Raw genomic sequence first — 24,291 nt, 5'->3', positions numbered from 1 at the left:
AGCAGCTGCTAAGGAGAAGCCTGGGTCAGAGTTCTGCCCACCCGCGCCCATCTCCATCATCTTTTCCCCAAACCTCGTGTCCCCTGCTTTTTAGGGAATCTATGCCCCATAAACTGGCTCCTTAGCCTTCTGAGAAGCATTGACAGTATTCCAGGGGTGGCCAGCACCCTGAAAACCATAGCAAAGCGGGCAGAGTTAAAATTTAAGACTAAAAATGACAGCATCAGGCATGCATGGGGGAAGGAACAGAACAACCAGCTCCAGGGGTTCCCATCACCCAGGGAGGCCACTGACGCCCCAACCAGGAGCCATAGCAGCAACTTTATGAAAAAAATATTTTATTCCAAAACACTGTTTACACAAATGTGTGGTCTTTGTACAAAGTACAAAAAAATCCCTCTTCTCATCCCCACCTCACTTCAGAGATGTTTAAACCTTGGGCTCCCAATCTTCCATGGTCAGCTGCACCTGACTGCGAGTCCTACAGCCTCAGAGGGAGGAGCGTGTGGGGTTGGGAGGAAGGCCTTCTCAGACCACAGCCAGTTACGCAACAGCGCAAGGCCTGCTCCAGGCCCCACCTCCCAGCGGAGCCAAACCAGATCAGCTTTTACCCCTGACCCCAGATTCCACAGGCACGCAGCACATGGCTGATTTGCAGCTTGTCTTTCACTGCAGTTTTTTTTTTTTTTTTTTCCAGGAGGCAAGAGGACCAACCCTCCAAGTCCTGGGGCCCCTGTCCACCCACCATATCCTAGACCCAATCTTTTCTTCCTCTTTGTCGACAAGGTTACAAACAGAGAGGCAAGGAAAGAAGGCTGGGGCCCGACGGAGGGGAGAGAATATATATCCCGGGGAATGTGGGCAACAGCATCATACACTTGAACGAAGCCCAAGGCCAAGCAGCCAAGCAAAGACTAATTCAGAGCAGCTCAGAAACCCTCACTCAAACCGGTGGCCCCGCTGTGCTAACGACATGGCCAGGCCCAGACACCCTCTCAGAGGGTTCACAGTCTGGAGTCCACATTCACTAAAGTATAAAATACTACTCGAAAATGAACCTCAGCCTCCCTTCTGAGAGATGAATCAGTTACATCGACACATGAGGACAGATGCATTTACATAGACCCACACACATACTTACTCTCTCTCTCTCTGTCTCTCTCTCTCTCAAGAGGACAAAGCTTCTCACTCCGGAGTGAAACTTCAGCTTAGAGACGTTACCTGTCTCCCCTCCCCTTCTCAATTATCTCATTCAAATAGCTGCTGAGCAGATGAAGGGCACAGGAGGAATAGGTCTAGGTCTGGCTGCATTGAGTGCCTGCGGTGACAGAGGCTCGGTCTCTACCATGACAGAGATAGACTCGGCGCGCTCTTGGATGCCATGATCTGAAAAGAGGCCACCGCTGCTGCAGCCACATCCCAGGACTGCACAGGGGAGGCAGGCGTAGCTCATGCACAAGGACACACATACACACACGAACATGCATGCCTGCAAAGGTGTCAGTGTACACAGCCTTACTAAACTCACAACACGAACGCTTCACATTGAATATTGTTTCCAAAGAGAAATGTGGGATTCAAACATTCATGAGAGGGAGCCTCTGGCAGAGGTGAAAAGACCGGCAGGGGGCGAGAGGCGGGAGTCAAGACTGTCCATTGGTCGGCGTAAGAGTTCCTCCACGTGCCTGGCCACATCCATGGTCTCATCCAGGTCGAATTCTCCATCCTGATCGAGGACATGGTCAGGGCTGGTGAAGACAGGGAGATGTCAGAGGGAGCTGGCATGTCTCACAGCCTCAGGCCCCCTGGGGACAGCCTCCAGCCTGCTCTCCACTCAAACCCCCGTCTCATGAGAACAGGACCAGTTCTGGCTGGATGCCCCCACCCCACCCCAAGCTGGGTAGCAGTCAGCCCACTGGCTTCTGCAGACTCCCACTCTATTCACATCTCTTGCTAACTCACTGAATAATCTTAGGGAATTCATTTCCCCTCTCCTGTCCTCATCTTAAAACCAGGTAGCTGACACAGTGGGCTCTGCCCACCTGCAATGATGCTCAGCTGCATGGTAGGCACCGCCCTGTTCACTGAGCACCTAGAACGGCTGAATCTTTTCACTGAGCACCTAGAACAGCTGAGCCTATTGAGCACATGACTCCAATTTTTACAGCCACCTGGAGAGTGGGTATTGACCCCGTTTTATAGACGAGAAAACCAAGGCCATGTCAGGAAGCTTGCTCTGGGCCACCTGGCTGGGAGGTGGTGGAGTCCGGATTGGAACCTGGGATCTTCAGTGGTCCCACTGGAAGGTGGTACCTCCCAGACATCCAGCCCTGGCTATCCACAGTGAGGAAGGGAATTAATTCTCTACCTTGTTCCCACCAGACTCAAGAACAACCACCCCATTCATAGCTACCCTGTAACAAGCCCTTCCAAGCCCCTCTCTGTGGAAATGCTTCACCCACACTGTCTCATTTTAATGCTCATCCCGTTCTCATGAGGCAAGCATTCTTGCCTCTGTTTTACACGTAAGGCAACTTGAGCATCAGAGAGGCTCAATCATTTTCCCAAGATTGCACAGTTAGTACTAGAGTGAGGACTGGACCCTGCTATGTCTAGCTTCAAAATGCTCTGTTTTTCTGGCTGATCTCACTCCTCCTGGACCTGGGCCTAACCAGAGCTCTGGATTCCTTTGCCCACCAGCCCTCCAGGGGTCCAGCCTGGGGCCAAGTCCCCAGTCCTTCCCCTGCGGACCCCCATGAGAACACCACCTACTTCTGTGGGTACATGTTATAGTGAGCCTGGGGGCACACAGCTGGGGAGGGGGCCTGGTCCATGTACGTGGCGCTGCCACCCCCGGCATCTGCAGACGCGTTCACAAACCTGCAGAAGGAAGAAAACAGAGCTTCAGCTGCCAGGGAGGCTGGGGCAGCTGACTTGGGGAGGGGACCAAAGGGCATGTTTGTCTTTCTCGGGGTGTAGAAGGACAAAGTGCCCCACTCGGCCCTGGGGCTCCAGCTATAGGAGTGGGGACTCCCTCCCCAGGGCTGAGACAGGTTTCCTGGGGGAGCGGAAAGCTGGGCCAGGATAAGGATGGGAGGCAGGGTCTGGGGGAGGAGGAAAGAGGCAGAAGGAGTGCCAGAGCCACCTGGACACTTACTCAGGGACCACTTGCTTGATCTGTGGCTTCACATATCCATCAATGGCTTTAGCTGCCAAGGGGAGAACAGTGGTGAGAACCAAAGTCTCTGGGAATTCCCAAGTGGGGTGGAAGCCCACGCCCCATGCAGTCTCCCTCCTGCTCACATCACCTTGTGATCTCAGCTGGGATGAGATTTCCCAAGGACCCCCAATAAACACCAGCTGATGAATCCTGCCTGAGGGTCACTGAGACCCCTGGCTTGAATTCCATTCCTTCTCCTGGTTCTTTTTCTGGCCATTTGCTTTCCCTCTCCCTGCTCCCACCCCTGTCAAAGAATGAGAATCAACAAGCAAACCCAACCAATGGATTGGGAAGAAGAGAGACTTCTCCCTTTTGCTGCCTGCACTCCACTCAGGGGAAGGTCTGTGAGCAGGGTGTGGAGAGAGCAGCTGGTGAGGTGGGGAGCGGAGCACTATCTGTGGGCTCGAATGATCCCGGCCACTCCCTACAGTGCTGCCACCCCTTCCTCCAAGGGTGCAGAAGTGAGAATCCATGCAGCTTTCACTTTGCAGAGAAGAGAGCTGGGACGGGTTTCTCGTTCCCTCTCCTCATTTGTGAGCCCTGAAATCCTCTCCATCACCCCATGGGCCAAAACCCACAGGGGACATGGCCCCTGGGCTCCTCCTGGGGACGTCCCCACAGCGCAGCCCAAGGCTTTGTCTATGGGCTGGGGAAGAGCCTGGGGGAGTCAGCCGGCAGGGTCCTGGGGCAGTACCCACCCAGCACAGGAGTGTAGTACTTGGAGAAGACCTCATCCTTGGGGCGGTCAGGAAACACATAGATGAGATAGCTCAGGTCCCCCAGCCGGTCAGCCAGGGACCTGATGGAGAAATCCCGCGTGGTGAATGGTTTCAGGTTCCACAGGTTGCGTTCCGCTGTGAAAAGAACAGCCTCATTCCCATAATCCACCAGCAGCAGGAGGACCAAGGTTTTGGGGCTTTAGGGCAGGCTTGCAAGAGAAATCTGGGCTTTTATATAGTAGCTTGTGCTGCAACCCCAGCCTGTAGGGAAGAAAGCCGATGCGGGATGTTCTACTCAGCAAACCAGATGAGCAGATACCAACAAGGCTGGGTCGTGGCAGAGAGGGGAGAGCGTGAAACTGCAAGAGGACTCGCCCAGCCGTCCTGGAGTCTATGGGGCTTGGGACTTCAGGTTCTCCAAAATGGAAAATGATAGAAAGAGAATGCATTTCCAAGCCACAGCCCTCTCATACTAAGCTTCCCGCTGGGTACCTTTTAAGGACACAGGCCCGATGAAGGGTGGGGGAAGGGGGGCAAGGGAACAGGAGACCGGGCCTTGGGGCTGGAGTGTGGGCAAAACGGGCACTCACGGGAGTCAAACTTCCAGGCGATGGTGATGCCCCCAATTTCTGAGTCACTAAAGCGCAACAAGAAGGTCCCGTCGGGCTTGTTGATGAGCAGGTCGTGGGCCTGTTGCTTATTCACAAAACCTAGGATGGCCCTGGGTTCATGGAGCATTGAGCGTCACCACTGGGCCACAGCCACAGTCCCTCTGCGCCCACAGCTGGCCCCTGACCCTGCGGCCCCCGTTCCTTACCCATCATTCCAGTGGGGCTTGTGGTGCTTCTTCAACACCTCCATCACCCCATCAAACCACTGCCAGAAGGTGTAGTTCCAGCCCGGCAAGTTCTCCTGAGGACCCAGGAACCCCCAAGTCAGGGCTGCTGCCCCAGGTCACAGGTGGCCCAGGAAAGTCAGGGCCCTCCTGCCCCCACCCAGTCTTCTCCCAGTTCTTCACCCCTGCTTGCCACCACAGTCCAGCAGACCATAAAGTGACACAGCCCCCAACTTGTACCCTAGGGATCCAGAGAGGAAACTTACTTCTAAGACACAGGGGTCCAAGACCAGCCCATGGGTGGGAATAAAAGGTGTAGAGAATAATACAGGCTGGATGGGGCCTCCAAAGTCATCCCCTCATTTTACAGGTGGGGAAACTGAGGCACAGAGAATGGATGGGTCTTCAAAAATTAGCAAGGAGAGAGGCAGAAGGAGAGCCACAGCCACAGGTGCGGTGGCTCATGCCTGTAATCCCAGCACTTTGGGAGGCCGAGGTGGGCGGATCACCTGAGGTCAGGAGTTCGAGACCAGCCTGACCAACATGGTGAAACCCCATCTCTGCTAAAAATACAAAAATTAGCCCAGCATGGTGGCGGGCACCTATAATTCCAGCTACTCGGGAGGCTGAGGCACGAGAATCACTTGAACCCGGGAGGCAGAGGTTACAGTAAGCTGAAATCACGCCACTGCACTCCAGCCTGGGTGACAGAGTGAGACTCTGTCTTTAAAAAAAAAAAAAGAAAGAAAGAAAGAAAATTAGCAAACACATCTAGGCCCAGAACCCAAGGATCCTGACTCCCAGCCCTGGGGCCCTCCATCATCTTGCTCTTGGCTTCACAACTGAGCACAACTCCTACAGCCCCTGCCTGCATTTCTTGAGGCTAGGGGCCCCCATCTCTCCTGGTTGTAGGAGAGGGTGGCTGGGGGTGGAGAGTGGGGTGCTAGCCCCAGGCAGTAACCTGTCTGTGAGGCGGAGGAGCGACAGACCCCGGTGGGCCCTGGTGGGTGGCTGGCAGCCGGGCCCCTCACCCTGTTAAACTGGGACCAGGACACGGACAGGCCGCTGTAATCCTCCAGGTGGCTGCTGCTGTTGTTGAACAGTTTCTGCGCCAGGAACACGAGGTTCTCCTTGGTCAGGCCCCGATTGCTCTGCACTTCGGCCTTGAATTTCGTGTTGAGCGCCTCACACAGCTGCGGCCACAGCACTTTGTCAGGTACAGCAAATGGCACCCTGCCCTGAGAGGGAGACAAGAGAGGGGAAAAGGTAGATTGAGGGAGTTGGAAATATTCACACACACACAAGATACACAACACCCAGAGACAGGGGAGACTGAGACAGATCCAGAAAGGTGACACAAACGCAAGGGCAGGAAATGTGGCAGCTTTTATATACTAGCTTGCACTTTTCTCCCCAGCCTGCAGGGAAGAAAACCGATGCAGGGGGTGGGGGCATGCAGGGACAGAGACGCAGACCAGGGAACAGAAAACAGAGAGCAAGGACCCAAGCCATCTGCCAAAGGAGGATCCCAGACCAGGATCCAAAGACCAAGCTCACAGACCTCACAGACCCCAGTCCAGGAACCTGGAACCCAGACAGAGTGCCAAGGCCATGGCAGAAGGCAGGCGCCCAGCACCCCAGCCCTTCTGGCCTCACCTCACCTCTGGGCTGGCCCTGGGGTGAGGAAGGACCACTCAGCAGGGTCCCAAGGGGTAGGGCTGACCCCAGGTGAGTCCTAGGGCCTGGGGATGCTGGGGTAGGGCTCCCACGGGGACTCACCGGCTCAGCAAAGGCGTTGTCCCACAGCACGGTGGCTGTGGCATTGTGGTCCTGGCTGCCGTGGACGATGACAACCACAGGTAGGGACAGAGTCTACAGGAGTCAAAGGAACCCAAGTTGATGGGGCGTGACCACCACGTGCCCTCTGCTTAGGCAATGTGCCCAATCTGCTTTTTTTTTTTTAATGTATTTTTTTTTTGATATGGAGTTTCACTCTTGTTGCCCAGGCTGGAGTGCAATGGTGCAATCTCAGCTCACCACAACCTCTGCCTCCCGGGTTCAAGCGATTCTCCTGCCTCAGCTTCCCAAGTAGCTGGGATTACAGGCATGTGTCACCACACCTGGCTAATTTTGTATTTTTAGTAGAGATGGGGTTTATCCATGTTGGTCAGGCTGGTCTCGAACCCCCGACCTCAGGTGATCCACCCTCCTTGGCCTCCCAAAGTGCTGGGATTACAGGCATGAGCCACCACGCATGGCCACAATCTGCTTTATTTTTTTCGAGACAGGGTCTTGTTCTGTCGCCCAGACTGGAGGGCAGTGGTGCAATCACAGCTCACTGCAGCATTGACCTCCTGGGCTCAAGTGATCCTCCTGCCTCAGCCTCCAGAATAGCTGGGACTACAGGTGTGTGCCACCATGCCCAACTTTTTTTTTTTTTTTTTTTTTGTAGATACAGGTTCTCACTATGCTGCCCAGGCTAGTCTTGAACTCCTGGACTCAAGCAATCCTCCCTCTTCTGCCTCCCAAAATGCTGGAATTACAGGTGAGAGGCACCACACCTGGTCCCAACCCACTTTCCTCACCCACAGTTCCAAACACAAGCCCCTCCCAACAAAACATAGGCACAAGCAAACAAACAAAAACTACAACCAATTTTTTCTTAGCCCATTGCCTAAATTGTCTGGGTTAGTCCCAGATTATAACCTACAAAACAGGTACCTACAGAGTCAAAGCAGGCTGTCCGATGGCATTGCTGCCAGGAGTCCCGAGGCAGGCTCCTCCACCTCTTGGGTGACCTGGAGCAGTGCGGGCAGGAGGGCTGGGGGCCTCACCTTCACCTGGAACACAAGCTCATTGCTGCCAACACTGAACTGGGACTCAAACAGGACAGTGAACTTCTCCTCTGTCACGGACTCTGCACCCCGCCGGTCAGCACGCTTGATCCTCTTCAGTGACTGCAGGGTGGGAGGTGACAGGGGAACAGGGAGACGGCGGCTGCTTACAAGGACTCGGCTCTGGGCAGACCTGCCTTCCAAGGGTGGGCCCTGTCCTCACCATGTTCCTGAAGTGGGCACTGAGGGTGCCTGTGGCTTGGTGGTACTCCATCACGCAGCAGTTGTTCAGGATCTCACCACTGCACTCGCTGCAAAGAAGAGGGGGGTCCCAGCTCCACACGTGCCCCAGGCCAGGAGTATGGTCCTGTCCACACCTTGGGCTGGGGTCTTCGCTCAGGTCAGCCCTGCCAGCAGCCCCTGCCCCCCATCCCCTAAGAGTGTTTCTTGGCGTCTTTCTGGGTTACTGACTTCTCCATCAACCTGGTGCCCAGCACCCAAGGCAAGGTCTCCAATGGTGAGGTGTGGATCTATCATTAGAAATTCCTTGATACCAAGATTGATGTGAGGGGCTTTGGGGACTTTTAGTAGCTTCTAATGCACTTAAGATAAAAACCACAACCACAGTTTCTGAGGATCCCTATGGTCAACACCTACCCACCTCCCTGGCCTCACTGAATTCCTCTCCCCTCACTCAGGATATGCAAGCCCCACTGGCCCTGGCTGTCTGCTGAACACGCCAGGCTTGGACATTGGCCCTTGCTCTTCCTGTCACCCCAAACACTCTTAGCCTTCTCCTCCTTCAGGTCTCAGCCCAGATAGCTCCCCATAAAGGCCTTCCTGGACCACTTATCTGGTGAAGCTTACCAGGCTGACCTTTCCTCACCCCCGCCTTAAACACATCTCCAACACTAGCAGATTGCTCTTTTTTCTTTTTTTTGAGACAGAACTTTGCTGTTTTTGCCCAGGCTGGAGTGCAACAGTGCAATCTCGGCTCACTGCAACCTCCACCTCCCGGGTTCAAGTGATTCCACTGCCTCAGCCTCCCAAGTAGCTGGGACTACAGACGCACGCAACCATACCTGGCTAATTTTTGTATTTTTAGTAGAGATTGGATTTTGCCATGTTACCCAGGCTGGTTTCGAACTCCTGATCTCAAACGATCCTCCCACCTCAGCCTCCCAAAGTGCTGGGATTACAGGCGTGAGCCACCGCGCCCAGCCTAGATTGCTCTGTCTTAACTTCTTTTCCAGTGTCTATCACCGCTTGGCCCTGCCTGATCTTTTAAAGTGTATTATCATCAGTCTCCCCAGCTGCAATGCAAGCTCAAAGGCAGTGAGAAGATCATTTGTCTTCATCTTCACCCCAGATCACATGGTAGGAAATCAGTAAACTTTTTTTTTTTTGGAGACACTACCTCTCCACTCTCTGCCACACACAGTCTCTGTACTCTTCCCTCAGGATGTGGCACATAGGCTCTGCCTGAAAGTCCTCCCTCTCTGCTACTTCCCTCCCTATCACTAGCTACCTCCAATTCCACCAGGAACCCAAGACTGTCATTTCTTTGCATCAAGACCCCCTTTCTCCGTGCCCTACACGTCCCCCTGCCACATGGCTACACCATCAGGCATTTCCCAGCATCTGCTGCCTGCTCTGCTGGTCAAGGGGCTGGGCGAGGAGACAGCCCAGTTCTGCTGGGATCACAGTTTCGTCCTCAGTGTGTAGCACAGGTTCTAGAACACAGCTGCAACACCATACTTTGTGTGATTTTTTTGGAAACAGGGTCTCACTCTGTTGCCCAGGGTAGAGTGCCATGGCACAATCATACCTCACTGTAGTATCAAACTCCTAGGCTCCAACAATCCTACCACGTCAGCTTCCCGAGTAGCTGGGACTACAGGTGCGTGCACCACCATGCCCAGCTAATTTTAAAATTTTTTGTAGAGATGAGGGTCTCCCTATATTGTCCAACTCAAACTTTTGGGCTCATGTGATCTTCCCACCGTGGCCTCCCAAAGTGCTGGGGTTATAGGGGTAAGCCACCGCATCTAGCCTAGCACCATGCTTGTTGCAGGGACAGGGAAGGCCTCTGAGTAGGGGGAGGGCAGTGCACCATCTGTCCCAGATTTAATGATGGTTTGACATGATTGTTTGAATTTACAATGGTGTGAAGCAATAGACTTTCAGGAGAAAGTGGTGTGATAGTCTCTCACAATGCTGGGCAGTGGCAGTGAGCCTCAGCTCTCCGGCAGCCACACCATCCCCAGGGTAAAGAATGGATACTCAGCTGGGCATGGTGGCTTACGCCTGTCAACTTAGCACTTTGGGAAGCTGAGGTGGGAAGACTGCATGAGTCCAGGAGTTCGAGACCAGCCTGGGCAACACGGTGAACTAGGGGACAAGACATAGCTGGATGCAAGGACAAAGAGAGGGGGTGCAGGTCCCCCATACCTAAGCATGGGCAGGGGAAGGGAGAGGCACAATTACTTGCGGGTGTTCTCGTTCTTGAGCAGAGACTTGGCCTGCTGCTCACTGATGATGGTGGCCTTCACCTGGGGGGGGTTCATGTGCACGTTCAGCTTCCCGCCCACCAGCAGGCGCACGGTGGCTGCAAACTTGGTCTGGGTCTTCAGGACCTGAGGAGGCTGCTTCTCAATGATGAATGTGCTGCAGGGGACACAGGGACAGACGCACGATGAGGGGCTGGCGCAGGGGAAAGGGCTCTCAGTCCCTCTGTGGTGGGGGTGGGGCTGCCTCCCGAGGGGCTCAGGAGGTGAAGAGCCCAGGCACAGCCTCTGTTCCTGGGGAAGCCGTGAGAGTCCAGGGAGAGGATGGAGAGGGGAGTGAGATAACACAGCAGGTGGCATGGGCTGCGGCCCAAGGGCATCTCTTGCAGTGTCCACAGGAGAAACTGGGCAAGGGCGGCACCCAGCAGCCACAGCAACTGGAGATGGAATGGGGAGGGATGAGAGGCAGGAAGCGGATCTGCTGGTCTGGAAGGCACCTGCGGCCCCCCACACGCAGGTAGGAGCTGCCCCAAGCTCCTGGGCATGGCCAACAGGCAGCAGTCACCTGGTCACCAGGGCTGAGATGATGTCCGTGATGGTGGCGTTGACCTCGGCCAGCATCTCCTCCACTGGGCCGGGGATGGGCAGCTGCTGGCAGAGGTGCTCGGCCCTGCGGATCTGCTGCCGGTTCTGCCAGATGATCTCGGCCAACTTCTCACACCTGCACGAGAGCCCCAAGGCCAACAGGAGGACAATGGCTTCTCTGCACAGACGCCAGGCCCCAAGACACAGCTCCCGCTCCCCCAGGAAGGCTCTGTGCTTTTGCCACACTTCCCACCCATGGGAAGAGCAGAGCTCCCTGCCTCCCAGAATTAGAGACGTACACAGGAGGGGCGACCCTGACTAGGCCCAAACAGCCCGAGCATCACCCCACACACCCAAGCCCTGTCCCATCCCCAGGACAGCAGCCCCCTTCCTGAGGGAGGTGCACAGGATGGGGGACCAAAGTCTGATTCAGGAACCAGGCCGCCTGGAGAAACAAGAGCTGTCCCAGGATGGAGGGGGCCTGCTGCAGGAGCCAGCACAGGAGGTAGAAGCAGCCGGGTCCCCACCAGCCCCTCCTGCCCTGCCTGCTGGCCACCCCACACCATTACCAGGACTGTAGCACGTCCAGGCTGCCCTCGGGGGGCCCCCCGTTCCCGGCCAGCTGCTGCCGCCGCTTCCACTGGATCAGCTCGTCATCCAGGATGATGGTCTGCTGCTTCCGCAGCAGCTGCAGGGTCTTCTGGTGCTTCTCGGCCAGCTCCTGAGGGAAGGGAGGAGAGCAGCCCCTTCTGGGCTCCCAGAGAACACCGCAGGGCCTCGCTGGGAAATGGCAGGGCAGGGCCCAGGCCGTTCCCTCTCCCCGAGCTGCTCTGCCTCGCAAGGCCCCCAGGAAAAAAGGCCTCCTGCCCTCCCAGGTTCTGCCCTCATCCTGGTCCCAGCCCTCTCCCAGGTCCCCAAAGACTGACTTCATGGCACCTATGCCCAGGAGAGGCCCAGGACCCCACTCACCACGCGGTACTGCTGCAGTGTCTGTGCCTCACGCTGCAACCAGGCCTCCAGAGACACCTGCTTCTGCTGGAGGGCCGTCTCCCGGCTCAGACGCTCCTGGGGGCTCAGCTGGGCCAGCTGGGCAAACTGAGCTACAAGAAGGGATAGGAAACCATAACCATCACCTCCCAGTGTCCAACAGGAGGCCCAGAGAAGCCCACTCACCTGTTCTGGAGCGAGACCCTCCCAGGCTCAGATACTGCATCAAGAGCAAGTCGGGGTTCCTGACAGCCAGGGGGGCCAAGATGAATGGGCGCCTCAGGAGGTGCCTCTAGGCCCTGCTCGCCAGCCTCCTGACTCTGAGCATCCCCTCTGGGGGCACACGGGTGCTGGGGCAGCTGGGGAGGAGGCCTGCCTGTCTCCTGCCTGCCTGCCCCACAGGGCTGCTAGCCCTTTTCTCGAGGCCTGGCGTGGGTCCAGGCTGTCTGGGGTACAAGTGTGCCCATGCCCTTGACTGCAGGTGAACCCGGGCAAATCGCTTTCCTTTCCTGTGCCTCGGCTTCCCCACGTGTAAAACGGAAGATTCTCGGCACCTGCCTCAGTGGGGTGCTTGAAGATTAAATACATGAGGACATGGAAGATGCCAGAAAGCTGCCTGGCATGGGTGAGCTCTGTGTGAGCTTCGTCCTTCTTGGTTAACGGGGAACAGGACAGAGAGAAGAGGTGACAGAGACAAGCAGCTACTCGGCCCCATCCCTCCCGCAGCAATGCCTTCCTCAGAGACCCCCGGCCCCAGCGGCTCTGTCTCATCCCTGAGCACAGCAGTCCCTCCTCAGCGGAGGATGAGATTCTTGAGGGGCTGGAAGGGGCCCAGCATGTTTGTCCAGGTGAGCTCACTGTGAGCCCAGCCGACCAACCAGGGGAGACAGACAGACAGACAGACCGCAGAGGGAGAGCATGTCCAGGGCCACTGGGGATGCAGAGCCACCAAGATTCTCTCAGGAAAGGGAGGCCGGAGGGAGGCGGCTTCCCTCCACACCATCTGTGAGGAGTCTCATTGACGGCGGGACAGGGAGTAAGTCAGGCCTCACTACCTTTTAAAAAGTATCCATCATGGGGCTGGGCGCAGTGGCTCACGCCTGTAAACCCAGCACTTTGGGAGACCATCCTGGCTAATGTGGTGAAACCCCGTCTCTACTAAAAATACAAAAAATTAGCCAGGCATGGTGGCGGGTGCCTATAGTCCCAGCTACTAGGGAGGCTGAGGCAAGAGAATGGCATGAACCCAGGAGGTGGAGCTTGCAGTGAGCCGAGATCGGGCCACTGTACTCCAGCCTGGGCGACAGAGCTAGACTCTGTCTCAAAAAAAAAAAAAAAAAGTATCCATCATGTGCCAGGCGCGGTGGCTTACGCCTGTAATCCCAGCACTTTGGGAGGCTGAGACAGGCAGATCACTTGAGGTCAAGAGTTCAAGACCAGCCTGGCCAACATGGCGAGACCCTGTCTCTACTAAAAACACAAAAATTAGCTGGGCATGGTGGCGCATGCCTGTAATCCCAGCTATTTAGGAGGCTGAGGCAGGAGAATTGCTTGAATCCAGGGGGTGAAGGTTGCAGTGAGCTGAGAGCACAACTGCACTCCAGCCAAGGCTACAAGCAAGACTCCACCTCAAAAAAAAAAAAAAAAGTATCCTTTATGAAATGCGTAAGACATAGGGGACATGGAACACAAGGGCGCCTGTGTATCAATAACCCAGCCTGAGAAACTAAATATGTCCACTGTTACAGCCACCACCGCAGGCCCACCCCACCCTCCCAACGACAGCCCCTCTCCACCACGCTGGGACTATTAATCCCTTCCTGTCACCTTCTCAACAGCCCAGCGTCCTTGCTTGAGCTGAGTCAGAAGATGCACGCATCAGCATGTCTCGGTCGAGCTCCTGGCTGGCCCCTGAGGGCCATGTCACCCTGACCCCAGCCCTGCCCCATGGGATGCACAAGCTGGGACAGACAAAAGGAACTCTATGTAGCCAGGAACAGCCCACAGCTAGAACTCAGAAATATGGCTCCAATCTCACTGCAGGTATGGAGCAAGTAGAGGATCATCCAGGCATGGACAGATCCAAGGCATCTGCACGGCTACCTCGGGAATCCTGCCCAGCCACAGGGAGGGTGGTGGTGATCCCAACACCTGGGCCCAGCCTTCCTATGCAAGGGACCCACTTAAGGCTCTCCTGAAAATTTGCAGAAGCTTTTGGGAAGGAGGCCAGAGAGACGGGAAGCAACTTCCCTACTCCACTGGAGGCAGCTGAGCATTCCCTGGCAAAAGCAGATCAATAGTCTGTGTTTCTGCTGAGTGAACTTGACAAATGGGACTGAGAAGACACTGCGTGATAGATCCAAACCCGACCTGAATCCAAACCTAATCCGCCACCATGCACAGCAAACAGAAAAGCGAGGCACGGGATCAGAAATACTGTCGACAGTCTAAGGACTTGGGTAGGAGTAACCGCCCAAAATCCTCCGTTTCCATTCTCAGAAGGAGCTGCCCTTCTTCTAGGGCCAGTCTGGGACAGATTCAGATGAGGGGAAGTTCTCTTAGAATTATCCTGTCAGTATTGGCTGGGCGCAGTGGCTCACGCCTATAATCCTAGCACTTTGGGAGGCCAAGGCAGGCAGATCACTCGAGGCCAGAGGTTGCAACCAGCCTGGCCAACATGGCAAAACCCCGTATCTACTAAAACTACAAAAAAAAAAAAAAATTAGCCAGGCGTGGTAGTGCATGTCTGTAGTCCCAGCTACTCAGGAGGCTGAGGCATGAGAATAGTTTGAACCTGAGAGGCAGAGGTCGCAGTGAGCCGAGATCGTGCCACTGCACTCCCGCCTGGGCAATAAAAAAAAAAATAAAAATAAATAAATAAATAAATAAATAAGCAAACAAACATTTAGAATTATCCTGCAAGTATTTACATAATAGCTGCAATATTTAGGCATTGTGTTGGTCTCAGTGTACACAAAGCACTGACAGCGCAGGGTTAGGAAGAGAGCTTACACAGCTACAATAGAATTCTAAAAAAATTAGCCGGGCGTGATGGCCTGCACCTGTAGTCCCAGCTACGCGGGAGACTGAGGCACGAGAATTTCTTGAAGCTGGGAAGCAGAGGCTGCAGTGAGCCGAAATCATGCCACTGTGCTCCAGCCTGGGCGACAGAGCAAGATTGTCTCAAAAAAAAAAAAAAAAAAGAAAGAAAAAGAAAGAAAAGAAAAGAAGAAAGGTTTAAAATCAATGACCTAAGGTCTACCTTAAGAAACCAGACTAAAAAGAGTAAAGGAAAAAGTATTTTGACACCCCTTGTTCTCACTAAGATGGGATGTTACATTTCTGGGGTCAGTCTGGAATGGGACATATTAATAGATGGGCCATGTCCCATGACTCCTCAAATTGTACCTGGGGTTAATTCCTTTCAAGCTAATTTGATTTTTTTATTTCCCCACATCTTTATCATGGGAGCCATTGGTGAACTACAGACCTAGGATACAGGAGAATTTTCTACTGTCACCCCTTCCCCCAGGCCCACGTCCTATCTGTGAGGCTCAAGAAGGCCCACTTTGGACGTTCCACCTCTCCCAGCCTGGTTCAACCAGAAGACTTCCAATCCAAGTCCTCCCTCTGGTTAGGGAGCACTGTTCATATTTACCTATTTGTGTAGATATTTACAGAATATACACCATTAAGGAGAGAATACTGGTTAATAAAGTACAGGAATTTTATGATATATCTCTAGTTGAGATCCAGTTCTGTAACTTACAGGCAACCTAGGCCAAGCTACTTTGAACCTCACTTTTACCATCTGCAAAAGGGGGGATAACACAACTGTTCACTTCATAGGCTTGTTGAGAGGGTTGAATTAAATAATGTGTGCCAAGTGTGACCTACAGCAGGGACTCAATCACCGGGAGCCATTGCTTCTACCAGGCTTTGGGCAAAGTGCTGAGGAGATGGACACTGACCCAGCTCTACCCTCTAGGAGTCCATAGAATGTTCCTCACTCCCACCCTCAGGAGGCACACTGTGCCTCCACCGTGCCTCACCTTGGATCCTCAGGCTCTCCTGGTACTGGATGATGAAGTACTCCTGAGTCTGCTGCAACTTCTTCAGCTCATTCTCTGTGTCCTGCGTGACCAGTCGCAGCTCCTCAAATGTCTGGTTGATCTGAAGGTGTTTCTGGGACATGGCGTCAACCAGGATCCCAGCCGGAGAGCTGCACTGGAGACAGATGGAGTGGAAATAACTCGGGGAAGAGAGGATGGGAGAAGACCACAGGCATTAGGAAACACCAATACTACAGACCCCAAACCCCAAACCCCAACCCCCAAACTAGGGTAAGAAGGGAAACTAGGGCAAGAAAGGAGGGTCATTTGCCTCAGAAGGAGTCATTTGCCAGAATTGGGATAGAAAAGGGAAAGAGAAAGGAGAAACAGGTGACCCGGCAGATAACGGCAGATAATGGCACCTTCAAAGTGCAAATGTCTATGTCAGAGCTGACCTCCACTAGAGTATTCCAAACAGGGTCCATCTAATTTCCCTCCCAGGGACTACAACTCAACATGTCCCAGGTGTCACCTGGGTTTTCCCACTAATGATGATGACCCCTCGCTCTACATTTATTTGCTGACTCAATGCCGTGGACTGCAGTAGATCCTAGGGACATAGGGAGGAACAGGGCTGTGTGAACACACATCATCTCACTTAAGACCCCCTTGTGATTGAAGGAAGAGGGAAGAGGCTGAACCTCTCACAGGCATCCTGGAGACCCCAAAATGAAGTTAGGGGGGAGGCATCCACAAGCTCTCCTGGGATCCAGCCATTCCTTCAGCACATTCAGGCGAATCGCTTGAACCCAGGAGGGGGATGTTGCAGTGAGCCGAGATTGCACCACTGCACTCCAGCCTCGGCAACACAGCGAGACTCCATTTCAAAAAAAAAAAGAGAGAGAGAGAGGGGGTAGAAACCAGGTCACAAAGGGAGGGAGCACATGGCTGAAGGAGAGCAAGTCCTCAGAGCCTTTCCAATGAACTGTTCTCAGAATAAAATCCAAACCCCTTCCCATGGTGTCTGCTGGCCATAGCCCTGCCTACCTCCCGCCCCAGCTCACTGGGAATGTGTGCTTTCTGTTTCTGTTCCTTGAACACACAGGCATGTTCCTGCCCTGGGGCCCTTGCACTTATTGTTCCAACAGTCGAACATTCTGGCATCAGATCCTCCTGAGGCAAAGCACTTTAACTGGTACCATTGCAGAGGGGTCATCTCTGACGAGCCAATTCACAGTAGTGCTGCTTCTATCTAAAAGTGTGTTGTGCTTGTATTTGCTTACACGTTTCTGTCTGTCTCCCTGCACAAGGATGTGAGGTTCCCAAGGGCTAGGACCTTGCCTTTCCTGTGTACTACAGAATCCCCAAGCCCTAGAATGCCAGCGGTGTTCAGGAACAGCTTTATGGTTGGAGGAAGGAATGAGCTCCCAGACCATGACAGCACCAGCACCATGGACATGGATTTGTCAATGAGGCTGAAGTCATTTTTAGGTTTGCAGATACCTCTGTGATGGCAACAAGTCAGGGACACAGGGGCTGTGCTGGAAGACCCTTTGTGACCTGGTTTCTAACCCCTCTTTTTTTTTTATATATATACAGAGTCTCACTCTGTTGCCCAGGCTAGAGTGCAGTGGTGCAATCTCGGCTCACTGCAACGTCCCCCTCCTGGGTTCAAGCGATTCTCCTACCTCAGCCTCCCAAGTAGCTAGGATTACAGGCGCCCGCCACCATGCCTAGCTAATTTTTGTATTTTTTAGTAGAGACCGGGTTTCACCATGTTGGCCAGGCTGGTCTCGAACTTCTGACCTCAGGTGATCCACCCACCTTGGCCTCCCAAAGTGTTGGGATTACAGGTGTGAGCCACCGTGCCCAGCCTGTTCCTACTCTTGTAAAATGGAGATAGCAATCATACCTTTCTGTGTCAGAAGAACTAACACAGGCAGGCTCAGAGAAGTAAGGCCCAGGGAGGGGTAACGGGGACACATCTCCCCAGTTCTGAAATAATAAAGGCACTGGGCATCTGCATGGACAATGACACAGTGCTCTACTATCTGCAATAGAGCAAAATGAATTTCACAACATGACATAACAGTTAGAAATCTTAGAACAGTGACCGGAGCACAGGTCATATTTATTATTTATTTGTTTATTTATTTATTTATTTTTGAGACTGAGTCTCACTCTGTCTTCCAGGCTGGAGTGCAGTGGCGTGATCTTGGCTCACTGCAACCTCCACCCCTTGGGTTCAAGAGATTCTCCTGCCTCAGCCTTCCGAGTAGCTAGGATTACAGGGGCCCACCACCATGCCCAGCTAATTTTTGTATTTTTAGTAGAGACAGGGTTTCACCCTGTTGGCCAGGCTGCTCTCGAATTCCTGACTTCAAGTGATCCACCTGCCTCGGCCTCCCGAAGTGCTGGGATTACAGGCATGAGCCACCACGCTCAGCCTATTATTTATTTATTGTTGTGGACACGGATTTCAGGATTTACTCAGTAGACATTTATTGAAGTCTTACTGTGTGTCTGATGCTGAGCTATCATCAGAGAAACACATAAAGGCCTGGTGTTTTTTATCCATGGCAACTCGCCACTTGGTTCCTTCTCCCCAGTTACACTGACCACTTACAAGTCTTCCAGCATGATAAAAAGATTCATGCTCTCCTGCTCTCGCAGCTGCTGTCTTTTCACTAGAAAATTCATCCCTCCTCTCCTGCCTTTCTCCATTGTAGTTCAGACATGCCTGTCCTCAGGATGATCCCCTGCCAGCCAGCCCCAATCTGAGCTACTCGGGAGGCTGAGGCAAGAGAATTGCTTGAACCTAGGAGGCAGAGGTTGCAGTGAGCAGAGATCACGTCACTGCACTCCAGCCTGGGCAATAGAACAAGACTGCGTCTCAGGGGAAAAAAAAACAGTAGGGGCCGGGCGAGGTGGCTCATGCCTGTAATCCCAGTACTTTGGGAGGCCGAGGCGGGCGGATCACGAGGTCAGGTCGAGACCATCCTGGCTAACACGGTGAAACCCCGTCTCTGCTAAAAATACAAAAAATTAACCGGGCATGGTGGTGGCGCCTGTAGCCCCAGCTACTCGGGAGGCTGAGGCAGGAGAATGGTGTGAACCTGGAAGGCGGAGCTTGCAGTGAGCCGAGATCGCGCCACTGCACTCCAGCCTCGGTGACAGAGCAAGACACTGTCTCAAAAAAAAAAGAAAAAAGAAAAAAAAAAACAGTAGGAACAGAGGCTCAGAGAGATTAAGCAACTTGCTCAAGTCACAGCTAGTAAGTGGTAGAGCCAGGGACTGGACCCAGGGGGTCACTCCACCCCGGCGTGCAATGCTGCCACCTCTTACACTTGCCCACATCCCTCATCTTCTTGTTGCTCTCCTCGTGCTGCTGTTTTATATAAACACAGTTGTTTGTGGAGAGAAAGGCATATGGAAGGACTTCTCAACACCCCTCCCCATCCCCAAGGGACACTCACATTGTTGGCTTCTCTGACCAGCCTCTGTTCATTGTACAGAATGTGCCGGATGCAGCGGACCAGCTCCATGGGGCAGCGGTCATACGTTTTCTGAAAGAATCCAACAGCAGCCTCCAGCGCCACCCTCTGCTCCAGCCATGCCAGCCCCATGCCATGCCCAGCCCTTCCTCTCCTTCAGCCTCTGCCTCAGCTTTTCCCATGGAGCCTTGGGAACTATCCCCAGACACCTCTATATCTCTGTTCCTCATCCTCATCTTCCCCTCCAAGATCTTCATATCTGGTTTGGAGAGAATTAAAAACCCACAGTTTATGAAGCACTTTCTCTTTTTTTTTTTTTTTTTTGAGATGGAGTTTTGCTCTTGTTGCCCAGGCTAAAGGTGCAATGGCATGATCTCAGCTCACTGCAACCTCCGCCTCCCAGGTTCAAGTGATTCTCCTGCCTCAGCCTACCGAGTAGCTGGGATTACAGGCATGTGCCATCATGCCCGGCTAATTTTGTATTTTTAGTAGAGGCGGGGTTTCTCCATGTTGGTCAGGCTGGTCTCGAACTCCCGACCTCAGGTGATCCACCCGCCTCGGCCTCCCAAAGTGCTGTGATTACAGGTGTGAGCCACCACGCCCAGTCTTATGAAGCACTTTCAATCTACCATATCTTTTGACTCTAATACAGGGGTCCCCAACCCCTGGGCCATGGAATGGTACAGGTCCATGGCCTGTTAGGAACTGGACCACACAGCAGGAGGTGAGCGGCGGTGAGCAAGCAAGTGACGCTTCATCTGTATTTACAGCTGCTGTCTATTGCTCGCATTACAGCGTGAACTCTGCTTCCTGCCAGATCAGCAGTGGCACTGGATTCCCATAGGAATGCTAACCCTATTGTGAACTGCACATGCGAGGGATCTAGGTTATGCACTTCTTAAGAGAATCTAATGCCTGATGATCTGTCACTGTCTCCCATTACCCCCAGATGGGACTGTCTAGTTGCAGGAAAACAAGCTCAGGGCTCCCACTGATCCTACATTGTGGTGAGTTGTATAATCATTTCATTACATAGTACAATGTAATAATAATAGAAATAAAGTGCACAATAAATGTGATGCTTTTGAATCATCCAGAAACCACCTCCCTGCCCAATCCCGGTCCGTGGAAAAATTGTCTTCCATGAAACCAGTCGCTGGTGCCAAAAAGTGGTGGGGGACCACTGCACTAACAGCATGGAAACCCTAGGACATAAGCAGAAACTATAATCCCCATTTCACAGATGAGAAAACTGATGCTCAGAGACACTATGTACTTGTCCAGATGCAACCAAGTGAGAGAGCAGATGACTCCAGACTCAGGGCATCTGACGCCAGGGTCAAGGTACTTCCCACCATCCCGCCCCTGGCCTCCTATATTGCTTCCCTTCAGGCTTCTCCTGTTTTCCCCCTCTTCTGGGATGGACTTGTATTTCCCTGGCACCCTGCTGTCTGTATTGAAGGGCTCTCTAGGAAACATAAGTGAGTTCCAATAAGTGCTTGACTGTAATCACTACCCACACCCCTTTCCTGCTTCCACAAAAACTCCCTCTCTTCCTCCATACCCCCTTCTCTCAAGTAAAGAAGAAGCTACATCTTATTTCTAAACCCTCAATTCAAAGCCCTTGTGTCCAGCTCTTGTCTCTGGGATGGCTCCTCTCTCACCTTTAAAAGACACCAGGAGGGAGGTCTGGTGGCCTAATTTCTAGAGTCTGCTGGTCTTCCCTTCTCCAACATAGGAATCCTGACTCAGTCTCTCTCCATCCCTTCTGCTGCTTCCATAAGGCCAGTTCACCCATCTCCCTCTGTTGGCAACAAACACCTCCCACCCTTGCTTTGCAATATGCTAAAGAAATCCGACAGGTCGAATTTAGAAAGAGGGGGTGGGGGAAATCGAAGAAAAGTTCCCAATAAGTTCGTGGTCACATGGTGAGTCAGTGGCCAGGCCAGGAAAAAACCCAGGGGTTCTGATGCTGGAACAAGATGATGCTGCCTCCCCGTAGGTGGCCCAGAGCCTACACCCACCTGGAGCTGCGTGGCGTAGTGCCCCAGCTTGATCTTCAGTAAAAACCCATCTTCCCCCACCTGGTGCTCCGCCTTCTTCTGCAGCTCCTGCACCAGGCCCTCCAGGAGCTGGGTAGCTTGGGCTCTGTCCTGGGGATTGTCCAAGTCAATGGCATCCCTTGGGGCGGGGCAGGAGAGAAAAACCTACTGTGGCACCTCCTTGGGCAAGGAGGTCAGGGACCCTGAATAAAGTGGAAACCCCAGGCTCATGACCGAGGGCACTCCAGGGCCCACAAGACTTGTTCCTAGCAGCTCCACAGACATCCGAGTCTAAAAACATTCTCTGTCCTCCCAGGCTTCCCCTTTCCCAGGGACACCACCCCTTCCGCACAGAGAAGGACAGGCAGGACCAGAGTCACACCAAACCACCATGAGTAGAACTAGAGGCCAAAGGGCCTGGATGGTAGGGACCCTCTGAGGAGGGGCAGGGCGGGATGTGCCTACCATGGCTGGCTCTCAATCCACTGGGCCAAGTAGTGCCGGACCTCGATGGGGAAGTGCTGGCCGTACAGCACCTGCATCTGGCGCAGCGCGTCTCCCTGCAGCTGCTGGGCCTGGATCCAGCCCGCCATGGCCGTTCACCTAGGGCGAGCCAAGCGCTGAAGCGCTCTCCTCTGCAGAGGCCAAGGAACCGGGCCTGGCCCTGGCCCTGCCATGCCTACCTATCCCTGGACCGCGGTCAGGCCAGGCCCCTCCCCTCCCACAGATAGCTTTCCTGGGCGGGAACAGAGATGGTGAGGAGTGGAGGGCGGCCCATCCCCTGCAACAAGGAACCCGCTGAAGGGGAGGGGAAGGTGCTCTGTAGAGGCAGGTGCCCTCCCCGTCTTCCTCTCCCCTTGCCCCACCGGAGCTTCTCCAGTGGGGGGGACGGCTAGAAACTGAAAGAGAAACTTGACGGCAGGAGGCCCACAGGCCCTCTGGAGAGGGCTGCAAAGATCCCCCCAGCCCACCTCGGGCCGGGTTTCTGGGAAGGGGAGATATTCCAACCCGAAGTTAGGCCAGCGCCGCGACGGCTCCCACTCGACGGCTAGGGCTTTTCGGGCACACGGCTGGGGCTGTTCAGGAGACAGGGCTGAGGACTTGGGCGCTCCCCTCTTCGGCTGCTCCCCTCTTCGGCTGCTCCCTCAGCTGTGCACTAGTGTCTCCCCGGGTCCAGCCCGACAGCGCTTCCTCTCCAAGGCGTGCCAGGACGGCGCCCTCCCTGGCCTCTGCCTTTCATCCCCGACCCCTGTCCCCACGTCCCCCCGTCCCTCGTCCCTTGTCTGCGCTGCGCCAACTCCCTCGCAGTGCCGGGGACCGAACCCCGCGCTGCGCCCGGCCGTCGAGCTCCGGGTGCCGGAGGTGCCGGGGGGGCAGTAGAGTGTCCCCTCTCCGCGCGCCGCCGAGGACGCGCCACCGGGCCACCCACCTGGTGGGGCCGCGCCGTCCGGCAGCCGGGCCGGCTCTGCGCCCCGCGGCTCTCGCTCCCGGCCGAGGCTCCTGGCGGCGGCGGCAGCGGCGGCTGTTACTACAGGAAGGAGCGGAGAGCAGCGATTTCCTCCTCAAAGGTCAGCTGCCTGCGATAGACCATACACAGCGCGCGAGCCCGCGCCAGCACCCCTCCCAGCCCCGCTTGCTCCCTCCCTGCCTCCGCCCTCAGTCGCCGGCTCCCCTGCGAGTGCGCAACAGCGGCGGCCGTTCCCGGCGGGCGGCAAGGCGGGGCGGCGCCGGGCGTGGGGGCTGCCCCGACGGCGGGGTCCCCCGGGAGTCCCAGCCGGCCCTCGGCTGCGGCTCCGAGGGAGCGTCCCGGAACCAGGGCGGGTCAGAATAGCCGGGGGAATGTGGTTGTCGGGGGGTGCCGGGAAATCCCGGGCTCTGGAAATCCCAAACCTGGGCCTCAGTTTTCTCATCCGCAAAAAGGGAGGAGGGAAGGGTGGATCAATTGGCAACGCCTTCCAGCTCTGGCGCCTGTCATCTTTTGAGCCCCTAGATTAAAAAATAAATGTGTGGGGTGTGTGTGTGCACGCGCGTGTGTGCGCATGTGTGTCTTGGGGGCCACAGGTTTTGTGACCTCAGAGGCAAAACTGTAGGGAGGGGAAGGACTGGGGATTCTAGTGAAGCCAAGGTCACCCCCACCACCGCAGCACCTCCCTCCTTCTTTTACTCCCGCCATCTAAACTCAACCCTGACGGAGGAACTGGAAAGAACCTTGGCAGTCATGTGTTTCAGCCCTCCCCCTCTCCACAATTTTGCAGGTAAGAAATGGAAGTCCTGAGAGGGAAAGGGGCTTGCCCGGGGCCACCCAGGGCCACACAGTGGGCACGTGGCCTCACACCGACTGTGATCCATAAACTAGCCAGTGCCCCCGTTCACCCAGCCTAGTTACTTATGAGGCTGGTTCTACCTTCAGAAAAGTCCAGGGAGGGACCGTCTTGAGTCCTCCCAACTTCGAAACTGCCTACAGGCCTTGCCACAGCAGTGAACATCCTGTCTAGAGCCTCAGTCCCCCTCTCCAAGAGGCCCCTTCCCACGAGGCCCAAGGGGTTTGGTAAGGTCGGGCTGGACGCCTTCCATCCCCTTTGCCCAGCTTCCCTCTCCTCTGGGCCTCCCCTCTGCCTGGCAGCGGGTTGGCAGCACCAGAGGAGGGGCCAGCCCAGCTGCCCACTCACAGCACAGCTGGGCCAAGACTGCATGTCCTGGTGGTGGGGGGTGTGCATTCTCATCTGCCTCCCTCCCCAGCTGCTTCTCAGAGCTGCCCTTTTCTCTCCATTCCCACTCTCCCTTCTTGCCCCTTACTACCTCTCCCAGTTTCATTCTTTTAACTTCAGAGGAAAAAAAAAAAGAACTTCAAAGCTACAGAAGCCAAAATGTCTGGGTTCTCCCCACCTTCCCTGTGTGGTCACAGTGTCTTAGTTGGCAGGATCACAAGGGAAGGAATTGAAAACTCTAAAGGGGTGCATGGAGGATGTAGGGAAGCCTTGCTTCCCAGATGCTCTGCAGGGGGCCCCAGGGAGGA

The 24,291-nt window shown here is 54.6% G+C and overlaps 1 protein-coding gene across 3 annotated transcripts; it reads right to left on the bottom strand.

Moving 5' to 3' along the window:
* Positions 1–321: 321 nt before the first annotated feature.
* Positions 322–23,261, bottom strand: LOC116474862 (signal transducer and activator of transcription 5A). 3 transcript variants are annotated; one of them, XM_032163655.2, is made up of 19 exons: positions 22,705–23,261; positions 21,741–21,878; positions 21,258–21,414; positions 19,216–19,305; positions 15,740–15,914; positions 11,670–11,800; positions 11,270–11,421; positions 10,681–10,836; positions 10,096–10,275; positions 7,832–7,919; positions 7,609–7,731; positions 6,554–6,646; positions 5,806–6,012; positions 4,757–4,851; positions 4,530–4,660; positions 3,919–4,074; positions 3,158–3,209; positions 2,773–2,880; positions 322–1,748 (listed from the first exon to the last, which is right to left on the bottom strand). In XM_032163655.2, the coding sequence occupies exons 2-19, from the start codon at positions 21,866–21,868 to the stop codon at positions 1,586–1,588; spliced, it is 2,385 nt and encodes a 794-aa protein (XP_032019546.1). In that variant the 5' UTR covers positions 21,869–21,878; positions 22,705–23,261; the 3' UTR covers positions 322–1,585. The 3 variants fall into 3 exon arrangements, with proteins under 3 accessions (XP_032019546.1, XP_058301595.1, XP_058301594.1); XM_058445611.1 differs by lacking the exon at positions 22,705–23,261 and adding an exon at positions 22,284–22,302 and having other exon boundaries at positions 335–1,748; XM_058445612.1 differs by lacking the exons at positions 2,773–2,880; positions 3,158–3,209 and having other exon boundaries at positions 334–1,748; positions 22,705–22,857.
* Positions 23,262–24,291: the final 1,030 nt, after the last annotated feature.

The sequence above is a fragment of the Hylobates moloch genome, unplaced genomic scaffold (assembly GCF_009828535.3).
Source record: "Hylobates moloch isolate HMO894 unplaced genomic scaffold, HMol_V3 SCAFFOLD_10, whole genome shotgun sequence".
Lineage (NCBI taxonomy): Eukaryota > Metazoa > Chordata > Mammalia > Primates > Hylobatidae > Hylobates > Hylobates moloch.
This window is presented reverse-complemented; position numbering and strand designations above follow the sequence as displayed.

Excerpts from the sequence above, each read along its gene's own strand:
- LOC116474862 (XM_032163655.2), bottom strand. The coding sequence starts at position 21,868 with ATGGCGGGCTGGATCCAGGCCCAGCAGCTGCAGGGAGACGCGCTGCGC. Across the intron at positions 15,915-19,215 it reads TGGTCAGAGAAGCCAACAAT|TGCAGCTCTCCGGCTGGGAT; the intron begins GTGAGTGTCCCT and ends ATCTGTCTCCAG. Across the intron at positions 4,661-4,756 it reads AAGCCCCACTGGAATGATGG|GGCCATCCTAGGTTTTGTGA; the intron begins GTAAGGAACGGG and ends CCATGAACCCAG.